Source organism: Pezoporus flaviventris, unplaced genomic scaffold, assembly GCF_033815535.1.
Source record: "Pezoporus flaviventris isolate CSIRO_AGI_PZ_B2104156 unplaced genomic scaffold, CSIRO_AGI_Pfla_v1 ptg000035l, whole genome shotgun sequence".
Lineage (NCBI taxonomy): Eukaryota > Metazoa > Chordata > Aves > Psittaciformes > Psittacidae > Pezoporus > Pezoporus flaviventris.
In genome coordinates this window covers 5,075,112-5,093,057 of record NW_026892583.1, presented here as the reverse complement: position 1 = coordinate 5,093,057, position 17,946 = coordinate 5,075,112, and the positions used below count along the sequence as shown (strand labels likewise).

The following is a 17,946-nucleotide window of genomic DNA, read 5'->3' as shown; positions in this document are numbered from 1 at the left end:
AAACATTCGTAGATAAATTTTTTTTGGCAGTACAACTATATCTTTTATTACATCAGTTTCCTTCTTGCACTTTAAAATATTTCTAAATTGATCATTGTGTCTGTGAGTACATGTCTACCTAATATACACATCTTCCTGACAAGCCTTGGCATGTTTACAAGCATGGAATAAATATTTGCATCTCAAAATCAGTTGTAAGCCATTTATTTCCAAGGTTTTAGTTCATCTTTGTATTTAAGCTATTTATGCCTGGAAAATTATTTCCCTGCTATACATTGTGAATTGTGTTTAACAAGAATACATTTTTTTCATTGTTTTTCTTGCTGCACATTAACTTAATAGCCTACTGCCTGGTAAATGTGTATTAAGATTTCAGCCAGTAAGTAGGTGTTTCAGTCTCTTGATACAGCACTCCCTTTAATCATAGAATGCCATCTGAATATTTCTAATGTGTTGTACAAAATACATTTACTTAGTTTCTTGGTGACCATTTTCAGTTCTTGCTTTTGGGTTTTTTAAAATAGTTTTGCTCCTGACAAGTATACTGTCTCTTTGCAAATATTGGCAGCTGCTTTAGCCTTTGATATTTCCTTGTGCAGCCCAACACACTGCTCCCTGTTGTTAGTGTATGATCACTGCCTTTGGCAGACTGCTTCTTGGACCTTTTAACTTCCATTCTCCTCTGCCCATTTTCATTGTTGTTTTTTTCCTAGTGTTTGTTTAATATAATCCAAGCTAACACAGGCTTTTCCTCTTCCAACACTTGGAACTTTGTTGGTTTTATTTTGCATCCTGGTGCAGTTTGATTTTTGTTCTCTAAGTTTAAATTGGGAAATTCCACCTACATTTTCCACAGTTTTGGATGTCAATATCCTATTGAAAGACGTATTTGGATCAGACAGGCGCTTCCCAACATCTTTTTACTCAGTTGTACTGTAAGCACTTTAACTGTATTTATTTATTTCTGGAAATTCGGTGTTCTTTGTTACCTAATTGACCTTTCTTAACTTTCTTTGTATTTTTGACAGATACCTTTTTTAACAGATGTGTTACTTCCTTTTCACATGGTTCTCTGGGTAGCTCAGGATGAGACAAAATTCACATCTGAGTATCTCCAATTTGCCTGCTACCGTCCTGTGCAGTTTGAGACTCTCAGGGTTTTTAGTTCTCTCTCCTCATATGCAGCTTCTTGACACACTCTTTTTCCTACTCTGCTGCTGGCACAATTGCCTGTGCCTGGCTGCTAATGAGGATGATGGCCTGGTACCAGGGAGTGCTTTTCCATGGTAGCCAGAATGAAGTCAGAGTTGGTGGCTTAGAGTTAAGAAAAGCCCTTGATAAAAAAATACCAACTCTGCTTGCAGGGCACCCCTGTGTCTCTGTGCCTCTTTCCAGGGCAGGTAGTAGGGCCCGGCATCAGGGCGATGAAGCAACCATGGGAGCACAGTATGTGCTCCTTGAATGGACAAAAGCCTTTCATCTGCAGGGCTGAAAGACAGGCACTGTTCACCAGCACCATGTTAGCCCAGAGTAAACAGAGGCTAAGCTATTGCAGATCATAACATTAATGGATCGGGTTGCCATAGCATGTTTGCACCAGGGTTTCAGCTTCTCCCGAGTGAAATGTAAATCCTCCTGTAACACCATTTTCCTTCTTTCTAGATCAAATTATTCATTGGTTTAAATCTATTATCATGAGCTTGGACCACAGACTCTTTTGAATCTAAAAGGACAGATTTCTGAAGAGGGCAGTCATAGTTTTCTTTATTTCTCAGTTTTCTGTGAAGTTCATATTGTGTGTGTCAGAAACATTCAGTCCTCACCCTAACACATTTTATATCTTCACTTAGACTATGGCATGAAGCTGAAAGCGTGTTCAGGCTTGGATAGAGACAGAAGGAGAGAGACGATGAAACAGCCACTGTGGTATACCATTGTTTGACCACTTGAGAACTGTATGACCTTTGAGTTTATTCAGAAATATTCATAAACATGTGAACATAGCGAGCCATTTCTTTTCTGTCAAAGCTTATTGTGCGGTTCAGGTTTTTGGAAGAGACTTGAGTAACATTTGTTTGCATTAAAGAGACAGTTACTCCTAGCTACCTTTAAACAGCACCAATGCACAAATTGTGTAGTCTTTCCCGTAGAGCATGACAAGACCAGTGACTCCAGTAAGCATAAATATACAAGGACAGAATTTTCTGTCCCTATCATGCATTCTTAAAATAAACTTGATTTGGTCTTTTTGTTTATCCAGGAGGCATAAGCAATTCTGCAGAACAGCTATTCTAGAGGATGGAACAGAAAGTTATGTGTTATAACTGGGAAAGTAGAGAGTTAACCAGCAGTCCTGTGAGGGAGTGATGGACAGGGTTGACAAGTGAAAGGCCCAGGGTGACATGAATGTAAGGGAACATAAAATCAACAACAAAGGGTTAGGCAAGGTCATCTCAATTGCCTACAGGCAATATTGCATGTCAGCAAGGAAGTGCCTAAATGGCACTGTTATGGGAAAACCCACCAGCAAGCCAGTGTGCCCCCCTCAAAGTGCCTGTATGCATACAGCATGGGGACTGAACATGAGGAATCAGAGATCTGTGTGAAGCTTTTAGGGCTGTGGTCGTTTAGGGGTCACAGAGACATGGTGGAATGGCCCACATGGCGGAATGGCCCACATGGCTGGTGTGCTCCAACAGAGGGATGCAGGCTCTTGGGAAGGACAGGCTGTTCTCTATATGACAGAACAGTCACGGAGCATGACTGTTGAGTGCATGGAGCTTTGCCTAGATGGATAATGAGCCAACCAAGAGCCTATGGATAAGGACTATAGAGCTGAAACTTTTGGATAACATTGTAGTGAGTGTCTGCTATAGGCCACCTGGCCAGGAAGAAGTGCTAGGGAGAGGACTGATGTCGTTGTGAGGCCACTTGAGTATCATTGAACAATCATTTGGATTGGGAGAAGTGGCTCAGGAGTAAACATCAAACATCACTCCTATCTTCAAAACAGGGGAGAAGGAAGACCTAGGGAACCACAGGCCTGTTGGCACCACCTTGATCCTGGGGAAGGGGATAAACAACCAATCTTGGAAACCAGATTTCCTGCAAACATCAGGAAATACGATTTTACCGTGGGGGTGACTGAGCACTGGAAGAGTTTGTTGGTTGAGGCTGTGCAGTCTCCATCCCTGGAGATATTCAAAAGCCATCTGAAGATGGCTTTGGGCAACCTGCTGTAGGTGACACTGCTTGAGCATGGGGGTTGGACAAGATGACCTCCAGACGTCCCTTCCAGCCTCAACCATTCCATGGCTTTGTGCTTATACAAGGGCTCTAACAGCTCACTAAAGATGGATGTTGACTGCCTAATCCAAGGGGAGTCTTGGCTTTACTGCAAGAAAACAGTAAAAAAAAATCAAGTAAATTACAAATTTCATTGGTATGCATCCTTCCAAACTGGAGATACAGTGGACAAGTAGCTGCTTTTCTTTATTACAGCAGTAATCTCTGAGCTCTAATCATAACAACTTAATGATGACTTTTTAACTTTTTCATAGTTTTAATGGATATGTTAAAGTGCCTGGAGTTTGAATGGACAGCATTGTCTTCCAAAGCCACAGAATGGCACAGCTAGGCTTAGTTACTGCATTGGGCAATGTCCTCTGTCCATACAAAGATGCCTATTCAGGATGCTGGAAGTGGGTACAAACATAAAAGAAGCAATGTTTTAAGGCAAAACTTTTTTTCAAGCCCTATGCTTAATGCATGGGGGGACTGGAATGAATACTTGTAAGAAAGAGCAATCAACTCATAGATTTGATTCACATAAAATACGTTCCCATAAGATATTTGCTTTGTTCATTCAGACGATAAATACATGAGTAAAAATTCTCAAGTACTGAACAGAGTAAAGGGATCAAGTCATTGTGCCTTTTTTGTGATACAGATCTGACACTTCTTACAAGAGTTCCTGTATGGGCTTGTTTGTGCTCGTAAGATACGAGGTGGAAATACTTGTTTGCTCCAAACTGGATTGACACTAGCAGACAAGACATCAGTATCCTTGAAATTAACCCATATGTTCATTACCTATTTGAGTGGCGTTTATAAAATGAACTCACCCAGTTTTCTTAAGGTCTTTTCCAACCCTAACTATTCTATGATTTGTGCTACCAGTTCCTCAGCCAATCAGATCCTGAAATTGTATGTTTTAACATTTTTCTTGTAACCCTCTTGAAAACATCCCAAGATTTTGGGGAAAAACAAAACCAAATATTTTAATCAGGAAACAGAAGAATGACTCGAGACCCTTGACACTGTTTGCACAAAGTGCCTCCAAAACCTGAGGAGCAGCACAGCAGAAAGCATGAAGAGGCTTGTCTGAAAGATGTTTAAATTGGCCATAGAGATTAGAGGCAGGAGTTGGTATCTCATTAATGGTGAAAGGCAATTAGTAGGGCGGGGATAAACAGCAGAATGCCTTGAAAATGAAGGCATATAGGCAATCTTTGATGTAATTAGAAGAGTATATGCCAGAAAAGGGCTCAAAAAAGAGAGTGTATTGTATGTTGTCAACCTAACTGCAAGAAACAAGATTTTGGGCATTTCCCCAACAGAGTTATCCTGTAATTAAATTAAGAAGGCAATGTCTTGGGGCTCTATAACAACTTCTCCACAATCTTTTCTCAGCCCTGGCAGCAGAGGAGTTGTGAGCACAGCTGCCTGCCAGAGGAATGGTGCTCACTGCTCCTCACCAGCAAAACCCCTGTAGAGGTTCTGCTCACACATCAGCAGGGAACACACACCAGCTACCAGTCAGTTGGGCAGGTGCTTTGCTCCTACACCGCTCACATCGTCCTTTGTTCTCTTGTTCCTGATAAGTGGAGGCTTTGAAAAGTACCACTGACATCTGCTCACCACAAGCGTACCTGTACTACCACAAATGAAAAGTACTTGAAACATCTGTTTCCCCCAGTACCACTTTTTCTCTTAGTTCCTCTTCACTTATTTATTGCTTAAGAAAAGAAAAAAGGAAGAAAAATAATCAAGATTTTTAGCAACAGATTGGCTACTTTAAAGTCTACAATCACACCTACACTCTGCAATTCCTCTGCAGATTCTGGATGCAGTGAAGACCATCATAGTTTCTCCTTGACCCTTGCTTCTCCTCCAATAGACTCTTATCAGTGGATCTCAGATCTCATGCTCTTCTCCATGTCTCTCAGCATTTATTGCTTGTAAAAAAATGTGGTGGTTTCTGCCCCTTTGCTCTCTCTTGCTTCCAAAAGGGATGGTGAACAAACCCAAAGGTGCTAGGTCTGCTGGTGGTTATTAAGTATATGAGTTTCAAAACAACCTCAGGATGTCCCTGAACTGTGGATGTGGAGAAGCTGGAAAGGGAAAGAGCACTTTCTTTGTGCCCTAATTCTTATACTGTTGTCCTAATCATCCCACACTGGCTGTTGTCTGAGACATGATGATGGCCCAAAGGGATATTTGATTAGGCTCAGCAGGGCAGCTCTGGTGGCAGCCCTTCCCCACCTAGAAGAGGAATGCTGCTTCTCCCTCTAAAGAAGCAATAGAGTATTCCCTGGCAAAACTTCTGTCAGTCTAACTGCCTTCTTGTGGGAGCCCTTCCCCACCCAGCATCTTTGTTTCTCCACTTAACAGATTTGCAGGATTTATAAGTCCCTCCTGTTGGGAAGCTCTTAGGAAACCTACTCTATTTCTCCCTCACCACAGAATTTTACTGTGAAACTTTCAGTCCCGTGATAGAAAAAAGAGAGATCAATCTCTTACATCCTGGTCAGATAAAGTAACGCTTATGGTAGCTGTGTGTCTGTCCCACATAGGAAACATTTACATTTTCAGAGAGATCCTCATGAGCTTTCTGTTGTTTTAAATGAATCCCAAATAAATTTAAAGATCAGAAAGAAATCATCCTGCAAAAGTCCTGTCCCTCCAGCCTGATTACCAGCTTCAGGAGTGTCTGTATTTAACATGTGGAGACCAACTGCAGTGTTTGCATCCGGTGGCAGCTCTGTAGCTTCGTGATCTGCTACTGTATAGAAGAGGAAATTTCACCTGAAGTATTCTACCATTACAAATGAGTGCTCCTCCTCTTTTCCTCTTCCTCAAATTGGGACCTTCTTGCATTATCAAATTAGATTTGTCTTACATGTGTTCACGTCTGAGTGTAAAGTCTTGGATCAAGACATAGGAGACAAAAAGAACGCAAACATTTTATCAACCCATTCAGCAAGAGAGCCGTTAGCTCTTTCCACAGGCATGCAGTCAAACCTAACAGTTTCACTCACATCCAAAGACTGCAACCTTAGTCCTCCCACACCAAGAGAAACCCCACAAGAAACTCAGCTTTTGCTATCCTTGCTCAATGTTAGAGTTAGAAAAGCACCTTGGATTGTAACAACAGCCTGAGCGCTAATCCACTAAAAGGAGAGTTGGTCAAATCAGGTGGCTCAGGCCACTTGCAAAAAACGACTCCTCCCTGGATTTTGGTTTTGTGTGTGTCTGTTTCTGCTCACTAGTAGCTACTCTAACACACTCAGTAGCGTTGTCTCAGATTTTAACAGTCTAATTTCAGCCACAGGACTTCTGGAACAGGCACCAGGTTTTCTAAATGCTGAGCCTTCCATTGTTTTCTATTTACAGAGACGAGTTCCAGGTAAGATACTTCCATCAATTGCTTTACTGAAGAACCAAGAGTTTCCTGATGAGGTGGATTTCCTGGATGAGTGCATTCTGTAGCCATTTGTTATTTTAGTTCTGTTTTTTTTTTTAAGAGAGATTAAAGGAAACCCTGTGTGCTCCTCACGGGGATGTTTTTGAATGTGCTTGTCCAAGTGCATGGTTACCATAGCTCCCTGCCATGGCTGAACGGTGCTTTGCCTCCCTGAACTTGACAAATAGATTCTTGTTAATACTGAATGACTTTCTACAATACCATGCTGGTCTTTTCCCAGGATTAGTTTTCAGCCACAGCAGTAAGAGTAGAAATATACATATATATATGTATATTGTTTAGAAAGAAACCAAAGGCAATAGTAAACTCCAGGCACATTTCTTCCAGAACCCAATTAAGTACAGCTGTGTTATTACAAATGTGCCAACAGCCAGTGAAGGTGTTTGGAGAAGGGTGCTTATGAGCATGCTCTGTAGTAGCATTGCCTCTTGCTCTCCTGAACTCACGGAACTGGGAAGACGAGGCAAGAGACCATCAGTGGAGCAGGCAAAGCCAGGCCCTGCTTCTGAAGACCAGTTCCCAGGTTTGTATGGGTCAGCCTTTGAGGTGCTGCCTGACACTCTCCTTGCTCCCTGGGCACCACAGCTTCAGCATCACTAGATCCCCTAACCCCATCCCAGCACCCCAGACCTTGCTTTCGCTGAGCCCCATGCTCCCCCATCGCAAAAGGAGAAAGGTACAGAATGAAGGGACAGTCGAAAAGGTTGTTTGAGGAACAACTGGTGTGCCTCCTTCCTGGTTCCTGTTGTTGCCATCTCATCACAGATTTCAAGTGAATAAACACAGGAGAGTAGTAGGGCTTAGACTCCACACTTCATTTTTGGTGTTGAGAAAGCCCATACTAAGCCAGAGGTAGAAATGCTTTCATACAGCATGGACCACTTGCTGTGTCCTCTTGACAGCCACTCAGCCCCTCTGCTAGCCTCCTCCTTCAAATTTGAGGTTGAGATCGCATTTGATATCTAGTTACATGCCTGACAAACTCACACGTCAATCTGGCCCTCTTTTAGCATCTGCAAAAACCATCTGTTGTTCTGCTGTGGCCCTCTGCTACCATCCCCAACAAGTCAGGCCAAAAATACCCAGGTACTTTGAGGAACAGTGTAGTTGAGACCTAGTACGTGTAAAGAAAACCCGACATATGGGTTAAAATCTTTTATGAATGAACAGGACTTGGTTTCTGCCTCCAAGGGTAGGTTAGCATCATTGTTCCCTTCAAAAAGGGAACTAATATCCAATGTAAATATTAGGATAAAATGAAGAATTCATTTCATGGCAAAAGTTGAGCAGGAACACAATGAAACAAAGGGGCAATAAGCAGCCTTCAGAATTTAAATGCTCTCTAATTTTATAGTCATAACCTATGGTTAGTAAGGCATCAACAACCTTGTCATGAGCAATGACTCTATGGTAGATTAGAGTGTGTCCCATTACGCATCACTTCATGAAGAGAGCAGGACCAGAGGCAGACCCAGGTTGTCTCTGCCCAGCATTCAAAACTTTAGTGTGTGGCAGTCTACAAAGACATCAGTCTTAGCTTTCAGTATGTAACACCAAATAATCACCACAGGAACAGTCCTGTCCTGTGACTTCACAGTTCAGGTCACTTGTGAGTGACAACACTCTTCATGAGCACTCTATCCAATTCCCACTGCCTCCCACAGAGTCTTCCCATCCACTGCAACAGAGGCTAAATAGACTGTTATACGGTATTTGAGACTGTGCATTTTCAGGCTTCTGGCCATTCATCCCTAAAGGGTTTCAGGATACAATATATAAACATCATTTTTCCCCCTCATTACTCTTACCTGCCCCTGGAGGAGTACTAGCTGCTGCGAACAGATCATACTTGTTGAAACAGGCAGCATAGCAACAGGAAACCCAGGAGTGTAATCTGTGACATTAATGTTGTAATATTAAAAGCTGTTCAGTGCTAAGCAGCAAAGGGATTTTAGCTTAAGGTGAGAGTTTTTTGTTGAAGAGTATCTATCCCATGCTGTCACATGGGATTACATGCTGTTACATTCCTACTCCCAGATTTTGCTAAGCTGAATTGCAGAACTCTTCACAGCAGATCCTTTACTGGGAGTAAAACAATTTTACAAAATGCTAAAATTGTTCTCAGCTTACTTTAAATTGTATTTACCATCACACTCTGCTATTGTTGAGCATTTGGGAAAATATTGTGGAAGTTTGCAATGGACATAAAAATCAATTAATTATCAACTAATCCTGATGCAAAACTGAAAATGACTGCTTTGCATTTGAAATTAATCCAGTCTTTTTCAGGTGAAGACAGCATTTATTCAAGTGTTCAAGTTTACCTTAATAGTGGAAAAACAATTTGCCTCCATTATAATACTTCTGAGGGGAGAGCATCATTACACAAGGAATAGCTACTCTCAGTTTTTCATGGCTAGTATTAAGTCTTCAAGAGCAACGTATGAAACAAAAACTTGTATTTTTCTTTTCTTGTGTTTATGCTGTTCATGAGCTGGGTTTTGTAGATCAAGGGAGGGGGTGGGGGGGGGTGGTTGCCCAAATCAAGGAAGCCAACAATATTAAACCAACTGCTGAGCTCGTGTTTGTGCTAACTGAAGCCAAAAACCCCACTGCATTAGGACCAGCTCTTGGGAGAAGACACAGTAATTCATAATAATCTTCTAAAGCACATATGGGACAGAAGGAACAATTTTGTTCTAACTGCCATACCAATAATTATTTTAAGTCAGTTGTTGCATGATTAAGATGAGAAATACCAGGTATAGGTAAGCAGCAGAGGCTTCACTAGGACTGAGATAGCATCCACATGTTGGCTGCTGAGTCACTGGCATGCAGACTTCACATCACCTTGTACTCCTCCACTTCCAGTAAAACACCTAAAACTGACAGCAGCACATCTGGTTTTCATACCTGATCTTTTACACAGCAATTCACCTTGACAAATAACGGAAGTGAGTTACCTGTTGGCAAATGTGCCACCAGGAAGTGTTATATAGAAGGGATAAAGCATAAGCATACACCACTTAACACTGTCGCGCTCAAGGGAAATACTCCTGTGCCCCAGGTGGGCTACCTAGCAATTGCCTTCTTGACCATAGTCATGAAGGAGAGCAAACAAATGATTTGAGAGCAGTCCTTTTATAAAGCACAAAGTCACAATCATCATGGATTTCAGATAAAGTTTTATCTGCTTGATTTAGTGGCACATTTCAGAGTTCTTGAGATTTCCCCCTCCCTGCTCCTAAGTGAAGATCTTTTGAATTTCTTTCAATTCTTTCCTTCACAGGCACAGGGAAACAAGGCACAGGGGGTTTGTTCATGCTGCTTACAAAGGCAAATCACTCCCACCTTCTAATCAGTACTGCTCCTTCCTCCAACCCACTGAACCACAAACCTAAACTCCCCAAAGCCTTCATGCATTTTGGTCATTGTGCCTATATAAATTTGTGCCAAAGAAGAACCTGTATTCTTTGTTTTCACATACATTATTTAGTATTAAGCTGTATTTATGAATCTTGAATGTGCTTTAGCAACTTGGCAAAGTTACTTTTGTGCAGTGTAATTTTACTAGGGTACATAGTAAATGTAATTTTACAAGGGTACATAGTTACCCTATGTACCCTTGCATTTTCTGCAGAACAAACTAAGAGGGCTTTACCAAACAAACCAAAAACCTGCACCAGGAAGAATAAGGAAATGTGATATTTTTGTTTGAGAATTAACATGATATTTAGGACATTAACCTGAGACTTCCAGCAAGGTTTTTCCAGGGGTTTTTTCCTTTCCTCCTTTGTTGTGATCATGGGGTTCTGCTCTGGCCTACTCTAACTTCTCCACAACAGTACTCACAAACACAGTACTCATACAGCAAAATGTTATAGATTTACTAAAACAAAACAAACCTGTGCAGGATCCATGGTAATTCATGCACATGCAGTTAAGTCACTGATGCTGCTTGCAAGCTTTCGTATGAGTAACCACCAGTTTCCCAATCAACCCATTTGGAAACTTTAACCTCCCTTAAAAATCATTTCAGAAACCATCACTGCATGATGGTTTTCTACAACATGGGTGGAAATAACACGGTTCATTCAAACCAGGTGCCACATTTGTCAGGGATTGGAAGCTAGCTATCAGACAGCAGTGCATATTATGTCTTGAAGGTTGCATAGTATTTGTCCTCAAGGACCAAAGGTGCTCGGTGCTTTCCAGGTTACGACCACTCTTTTCTACCCTCACTGGGGCTCAGTGTTTCTTCTGTTGTCAGGGGATTATGAGGCTGAGGAGAGGCAGCAGCTCAGAATGGCATATAAATAGTTTTAGTAGAGAAGAGACTCTGCAGCCAGCTTTCAGGAATTAGGGACATCAGCTAATGTCGGGATCAAAAAACATAAGGAAAGTCAGTAATTTTTGATTTTTTTAAGCTTCATGTGAATAAAAATAAAAATAAAAACCACAGAGAAACCCCCTCCATAACTATTTAGCTTTAAGAAAGCAAATTACAATGCCTTACTTCATCCTGCATAAGGGTATTAAGTCTCTTAAAGGAGTCAGCTCACTCTTTGACACCAGGTGCCAGCACTTCTAAAGAGAACATGGTCCTTTCCCATTTCCAGTAATTCCTCTCGTTTCACTCCTGAAGACTGAATGCAAAGGTAATGATAAAGAATACATTCTACCCAACTTAATCACACTCCCATTAATTATTTGCTCTACAGAAAACACACTTTATCACCCACAGACTGCTGGAATGCAGGATTATGAACTTAATAAGATCCAGTTGTTAAATTCCAGGTTCTTCTTAAGGAGAGAGGCGCTGTCCCCAGCAGTGGGCTATAGCAGTAGAACTGCTCTTTACATTTGCTATTCAATTAAAAGATATAAACTAAGAAACTTATGCATAGACTGTATAGAGAAGCCAGAGTGGTTTCATTACCTTTAATCAGACACTAGTTTCAAACTGTGCTGTTGCATCATTTTCCCACCATACACAACTACTCCACAAAGCAGACAACTACTCCACAATTACTGGAAGGCTGCTATTAGCTCCTCTTAAAGCTGCCTTTTCTGTTACACTGCAGATCTTGTTTATACCTTGCTATTTTCACCTTACAGACTCGGTCTTAAGCCTATGGCCCATTACTAACCACAGTAGTATAGTATTACAGTGCTACATCATTACCATCTTCCAGTTGAACCACCACTACCCCTGACCATCTTGGTAGCCCTTCCTTCACTAAACTTGCTCCAGGTAGTTCAGGTAGTTTATTGAACTGGGGAACCCAAAAACTGGACACCGTGATCTACACTGGTCTAATACAAAATGCCAGACACACCATCATGAGTACTATCAATACTCACCCTGCCTCCTGGTACTCAAAGGTAACTGCAATATATTAGCTATTCCAGGGAAGCTCCTACTTTACTAGCTCATTCTCTTAGCTGGGATACTGCTTCTACTCAGTAGGAAGGAGAACTCTAATGAAAAATGGTCAAGTGTCTAAAGGCTGGCACATGAGAAATACCTACTTGTTATGGCCTGACTCCATAGCACCGTAGAAGCCTGTAGTTGTCAAGGCATACAGAACCTGAAGGAACTATCTAATGGCTGGCTTCAAACAGCTGGAAAAGTTCAAGATGTCACCACGAGTGTGTGTGTTTATACCTCTGCAGTCCAAATAACAAAGCAGAAAAGAAAGCTGCCTTTTCTTTTTAACCCAGATAACTCCACATTGTCTGAGAGTAAAGAAATCACTAATATATTGATATCCCTTCACCAGTGAGCAGGAGGGGGGCTAAAATCTCAAGGGGTTGATAATGGTGCTAAGGTAGAACCAGCAAGTGCTTAACTATACCAGCTATAACTAAGAAAAAAAGGTAAAATTTCACCCATTTTTGGCTATTTAAGCATCTCCCTCTAAAAGACCAAGTTACTGCGCTGAAAGTAGCAAGGCTGCATACGTATCAGCAGTTTAAATACCAAAATTTACAGTACATTGCCCACAATTAAGAACCCTAAAATTCAATGCTTATAATTGTCTGAACAAGTGCAATGATCTTCTAGTTAAGATGGAGGGAAAACCAAAGCTGCCAAAGGCCAAATTTGAGATGACCTCCACGTGCCTTTTTACTCCCCAGTCTGTATAACCAGTGACACAATTCTGCCCCCTCCTCATTCTGTTCTCACCTTCTTCTGCTTCCATCTTCTGCTGGGAATGAACAAGCTATGAAGCACTTTCATCACAGCTCGCTGATTCCTCTTCCTTGGAGGCACAACATCTTTCCCTCTGCTTGATAATCCTTCCCTAAGCCAGTTAAAACACTGTCAACTCATCCTCAAGACCCTGTATCCTAAAGATCCCTTGAAGATCTGGGACCTTGCACATGCATTCAAAAAAAAGCTCATAAGGAGGTGGAAGACTCAAAATGTATTTTGCTGTTCAAAGTGCATCACAGGCACACTTTGCTATCAATCTCACTTACAGCTCTTCACTCTACAGTGCAACAGGCTGAGCCTTTCAGCCTGGTCAGTGATAAATCTAGGGAGAGAATTTTGTTTCATGGACAGCCCTAGTATGAGCTCTACAGATGCACACCCAGAGCGTGCCAGAAAGTATCCATATGTTGGGAAAAACCACACAGTTCATAATAATTGACCATGTCTGAAAGACAACTGTGTGTGCATGTAGGAAGGGGATGGGGTCAATGCACACAGGGCTGATAGGCAAAACTGGAGAAAGCAGTATAGATAGAATCATAGGAACATCTGGGTCAGAGGGGAGCTCAGAGGGGTCTCTAGTCCACCCTCCTGCTCAAAGGTGGCTGAGCTGCAAGGTTGGACCATGTTATTCATGACTTAATCCAGCCTTCTCTTGAAAACCTCCAAAATAGAGACAGAAAAATCTCTCTGGGCAACCTAGTCCGTTCTCTGACTAAGGTCTGAACTAGGACCTTAGGAGCTAAGGTCCTAAGGGTGAGATTTTTCTTCCTTACTTCTTGACAGATCTTGTCCCATTTCAAGTTATGCCTGTTGTATGCCTCATCCTCCCACGAAGCACCCCCTGAGAACAGCCTTGCTTCATCTCACTCGCTAGCTTTCTCCAAGTTCAGCTACGTGCTTTAGCATCTCTGATTACAAAAGTAGTCTGGATATCCACAAGATGAGCAATGTCCGTGTTTTCAGTGAGATGCAGCAGAGGTACAAGTGAACTGACCTTCGAAGAGGCTCTGCTTGATTTTAGGAATAGTTAAGAGTTGTTAGACAGTGATTTAGGAGTCAAGTCACCCTTGCAAAACAAGAGGCTTGCTTCTCATTACTTACAGTATTAGTATTTTAAACAAGAATGTCCAGACAGGAAACCTTTAGCACCTCAGATCAAGGGATAAACAATCAACCTTATTAAACCAACAAACCAAGTTTATTTATAGAAGTCTGTACAATTGTGATGAACTATGCTAGGACACCAGTGAAACAAAGCAAACAAATCTCTCCCTCTCTAACAAGTGGGAGGTGTAGTCACTCACCTTTACATGCACTTAAAGGAAAAAAGATACAGCTTTCATACACAGTTCTGTAACTATTCAAGAGTAATTTCTTGATGTATTATTCTCGACATAAGAGGTTTGCATGGTAATTTACTGTTACCTCTTTTAAAACCAGTATCTCAGCATAATCCAGAGATTTTGAGAGGGTAAGTGGCAGTTTCATAGCTGCAGATAACCAAGATTAATTCATCATTCAGGTCTGCATTCTTAACTCACTGCTCTGGTTATCTCCACTAAAAATTACTTGTAACGCTGTACGGGTCTCATTGACATTTTGGCTGTAGTACAACCTATTCTTGTGTTACCAAGCGTAGAAGTTACCTAAAACCAATACATCAAGGGCAAGCATATTAAAAATATTGACTTGGAGTTAACGTTACCTTTTGAGACCACTTGTCACTGCGCCTCAGAGCTCTGAGGCATTTCTGTGGTAAAAGCAGTTCCTGATTTGGCATTATCTCTGCACAGCACTGGAGAGTGATTGTTTGGAAAACTGGCTATTGCAAAATGAGTTTAGATTTTTTTTTTTAATTACAAATCTGTAACATCACTGAAGCTGTTGGGAAAAAAAAAACACCAAAATCATATCAAATGCATATGTACACAGAGAATCATGATGTCTCCTATGAAGTTGGTATGGCAGATTCCATAAATTCACTCTTAAAAAGTTAAAAGTACATATACCTGAGCCTACTACAACTCCAGAGAAGCTGCTAAAATAGGCCACCAAATAAAACAGTCTATGCTTACATATTTACAGAATAACCCACATGTGTCCTAGAAACATGGACTATTCAGTAAATAAGTACTGGAGGACTTCGGATTATTTGTTTACATGGTAGGTAAGAGCTGCTTCATAGGTTTTCTTTTTATACACAGTTCATAGTATCAATCTGCACACAATTACATGTTTCATTAAAGCTACTGTTAAAAAAAAAAAAAACTGGAAGAGAAAGTTAAATAAGAACTAGATTAAAGTTTCATTAAGAATCCAACAAGAAAGTATCAAACACAGGTTTAAACACAACCAGTGAATGATTTCAGAAAAACAGTAATGCTCTGACACAAGAAGAGCATCAGCATTTTCCCTCTTCAGGGTCCCCCAGAAACATTCCTATCCAGTTCAGTGCTTAAGTTATTAGATACGTACTGGCCTGAGTAGGAACAAACACGTGCTTGCACGCTTACCTGAACGAGGGCCTCTAACCTTTTAGACTTCTAATTCTCTTTTAATTTAGTTCTTAGCCCCATATATTCAGTTGCATCTTGTTTGGAAAAGTTCTTTGTTAAATGTCACTTATATTTACACTTTGATTTTCTAAATTTTTTTTACACCTGAGTGATAATTTAGCTGTCACTTTGTGTCCAGTCAAATATTCCATAAAGCCATACAATTCCTGTGCTAGCGTTGCACTCTTGTACCAGTTTACATATGAAAAACGAGCATCAGCTACCTCTCATACATTACCCACTGACCTTTCTATTATGTCCTTACTGTGTCCTTCCCCTTCCACACAAAGTGATTTTGTTTGTTCATTTGTTTATAGAAGCCCTGTTTCAATGGTTCACAAAGCAAGAAACAAAGTGAGCTGGAGCCCAAGTAAAGACATGATGACTTACAAATGCATTATACTGGAGGCTTGGAGAAGGAACTAAAGCCCAATCAATGAGCACCCCAGGGCCATCCCAGAAAAAGCTACTCCACTCAGTTACAGCTGGAGACTCCAAACGTGCTATAGATGACAAGTCCCACATCAAGAGCTGCGTGCCTCTCTCTCATCAGTTACGTACAATTAAGAAAGGGAACGTGAAGTTAAACAGCTATTATCAGCCAAGCCGTTTTAGTAAGAAGAATCACATTTAATGAGTTTCTTTCTTGCAATTTCAGATGCTCAAGTACAGCTGGTAGAAATTCAGAACAGCCGTAAAGAACTGTGACAGACGGATACAAATAGTACTGCAGCTTAAAAATGATAAAAAACACCTGAAAAAAAGTCACACAACCCTCCCAAAAAAATTTACACTTTGAACCTAAGCCAGTTTTTGAAGATTCCCTTCTCCAAAGCTAGGATGAAGGAGGAAGAAGAAGAGGAAGAAAGTGCAGATGACCTTCCAGCCACAAAGGTCTTGCGCCAATGTTTATTCATCGTGCCTGTGGTGGTATCTGGGGGAAGATCACCAAGTGCCGATCCTGCAACCACCAAGACATTCCTATGGAAATCCAGACCTCAGGCTAATACTGAACACAGAGTGGACCAACGAGCTGCATCAACAAAATAAAAACAAAACTCAAACTAAAAGAGATGGGGAGACCCCAAATAGCACAGATCCACATTTGTGAGGGGGCAGGAGGAAAGGGCAAGAAGGGAGGTCTATACAGTAAATAGTTGAATGGTTTATGTTACAGATGACTGGCAGTTTTAAAGAGTCTCTTCCCAGCTCCATTGCTGCTCCAACCCAGAAGGAAGAACTGAAAAGTGAGGAAGAAAAGGTAGGACATCGCCATGGAGCATGCAGGATCAGAAGCAGCAGAGTGGGCATGCTCAAATAAGCCCCCGCCTCTTTTTGTAGTCCTCCAAGTTCAATGATCGCCGAGGGGCACCATCTTTTGCCGGTGGAGCCTTGGAGGTGATGGCCAATGCTTTAGATTCTGTTGGGGATAAGAAAAGAATGAGGATCGGAATACGTGTAAACTGCAGGCTTTTACTTGTTGCTTTTGCTAACAACTTCACCACAAAATCACATATAAATCAGGTTAGACCTTCAGTTAATACAGGCAGTATCTGGTAGCTTATCTTCATAGGTAAAGCATGTGCAATTTTGACTCTGCTAATCCAGCTTTCTGCTGATAAGTATACTTTCATTTCTTGAGAAAACTACTCTATAGCACACTGAAATCACAATACAAACAGAGCCTTCGGGGCCTTTCTGGGATCTTTGATGTATCCTTATCCCATGAGAACAGCAAGCACAAAGAGAAATAATAAGCGGAGAGAAGTAGACTTTCCTATCCATGCCTACAATGCACATTTTAACCAAACCCCAGGCTTTTCTGTTAAGAAAGAAAACTGCACAAACCAAAATGCCAAAATGGGGTTCTGAGAAAAAAAAACATGCTTAGACTGTGTGTCGCTCATCCTTCTCAGTCCCCTTCCTGCTTTTCAGCGTCCTTTAGTGCCTAATGCCTAACATCTGCCTGCTAACTCTCTGAAGTTCTTAACTCTCACTATCTGCTTTAGGAAGTCTCCTACCTCATTCTGTAGTCTTACGCCCAGAGTTACAATCCTGACCTACTTTGGAAAGATAACCTCTCCTACTTTCCTTTCTTGACAAGGCTTTAAGTCTTTGTGCATTCTTACAGTACTTTCTAACTTGTCCTCCAAGAAACTTCACAGCTCTAATACTAGGTAATGCAAGAAGGAATAAGCCTCATGAGTCAAATTGCACTGGTACGCCCAAATGCTCTCCCTCCACTGGAAAACAGCTCAATAGGATGAGAGGAAACAGTCTCAAGCTGCACCAGGGGAAGTTTAGTTTGAATATTAGGAAAAAATTCTTCACCGAAAGGGTTGTCAAGCATTGGAAGAGGCCACCCAGGGAAGTGGTTCAGTCACCATCCCTGGAGGTACTTA

The 17,946-nt window shown here is 41.3% G+C and overlaps 1 protein-coding gene across 1 annotated transcript in view; it reads right to left on the bottom strand.

Annotated features, from left to right (window-relative positions):
* Positions 1-14,165: 14,165 nt before the first annotated feature.
* Positions 14,166-17,946, bottom strand: part of RTF1 (RTF1 homolog, Paf1/RNA polymerase II complex component) — a 35,332-nt gene continuing 31,551 nt past the window's right edge. Inside the window, exon 18 of the mRNA XM_061462312.1 lies at positions 14,166-16,964. Coding sequence (XP_061318296.1) covers positions 16,858-16,964 — 107 coding nt within the window. The 3' untranslated portion in view covers positions 14,166-16,857. The remainder of the gene's footprint in view (positions 16,965-17,946) is intronic.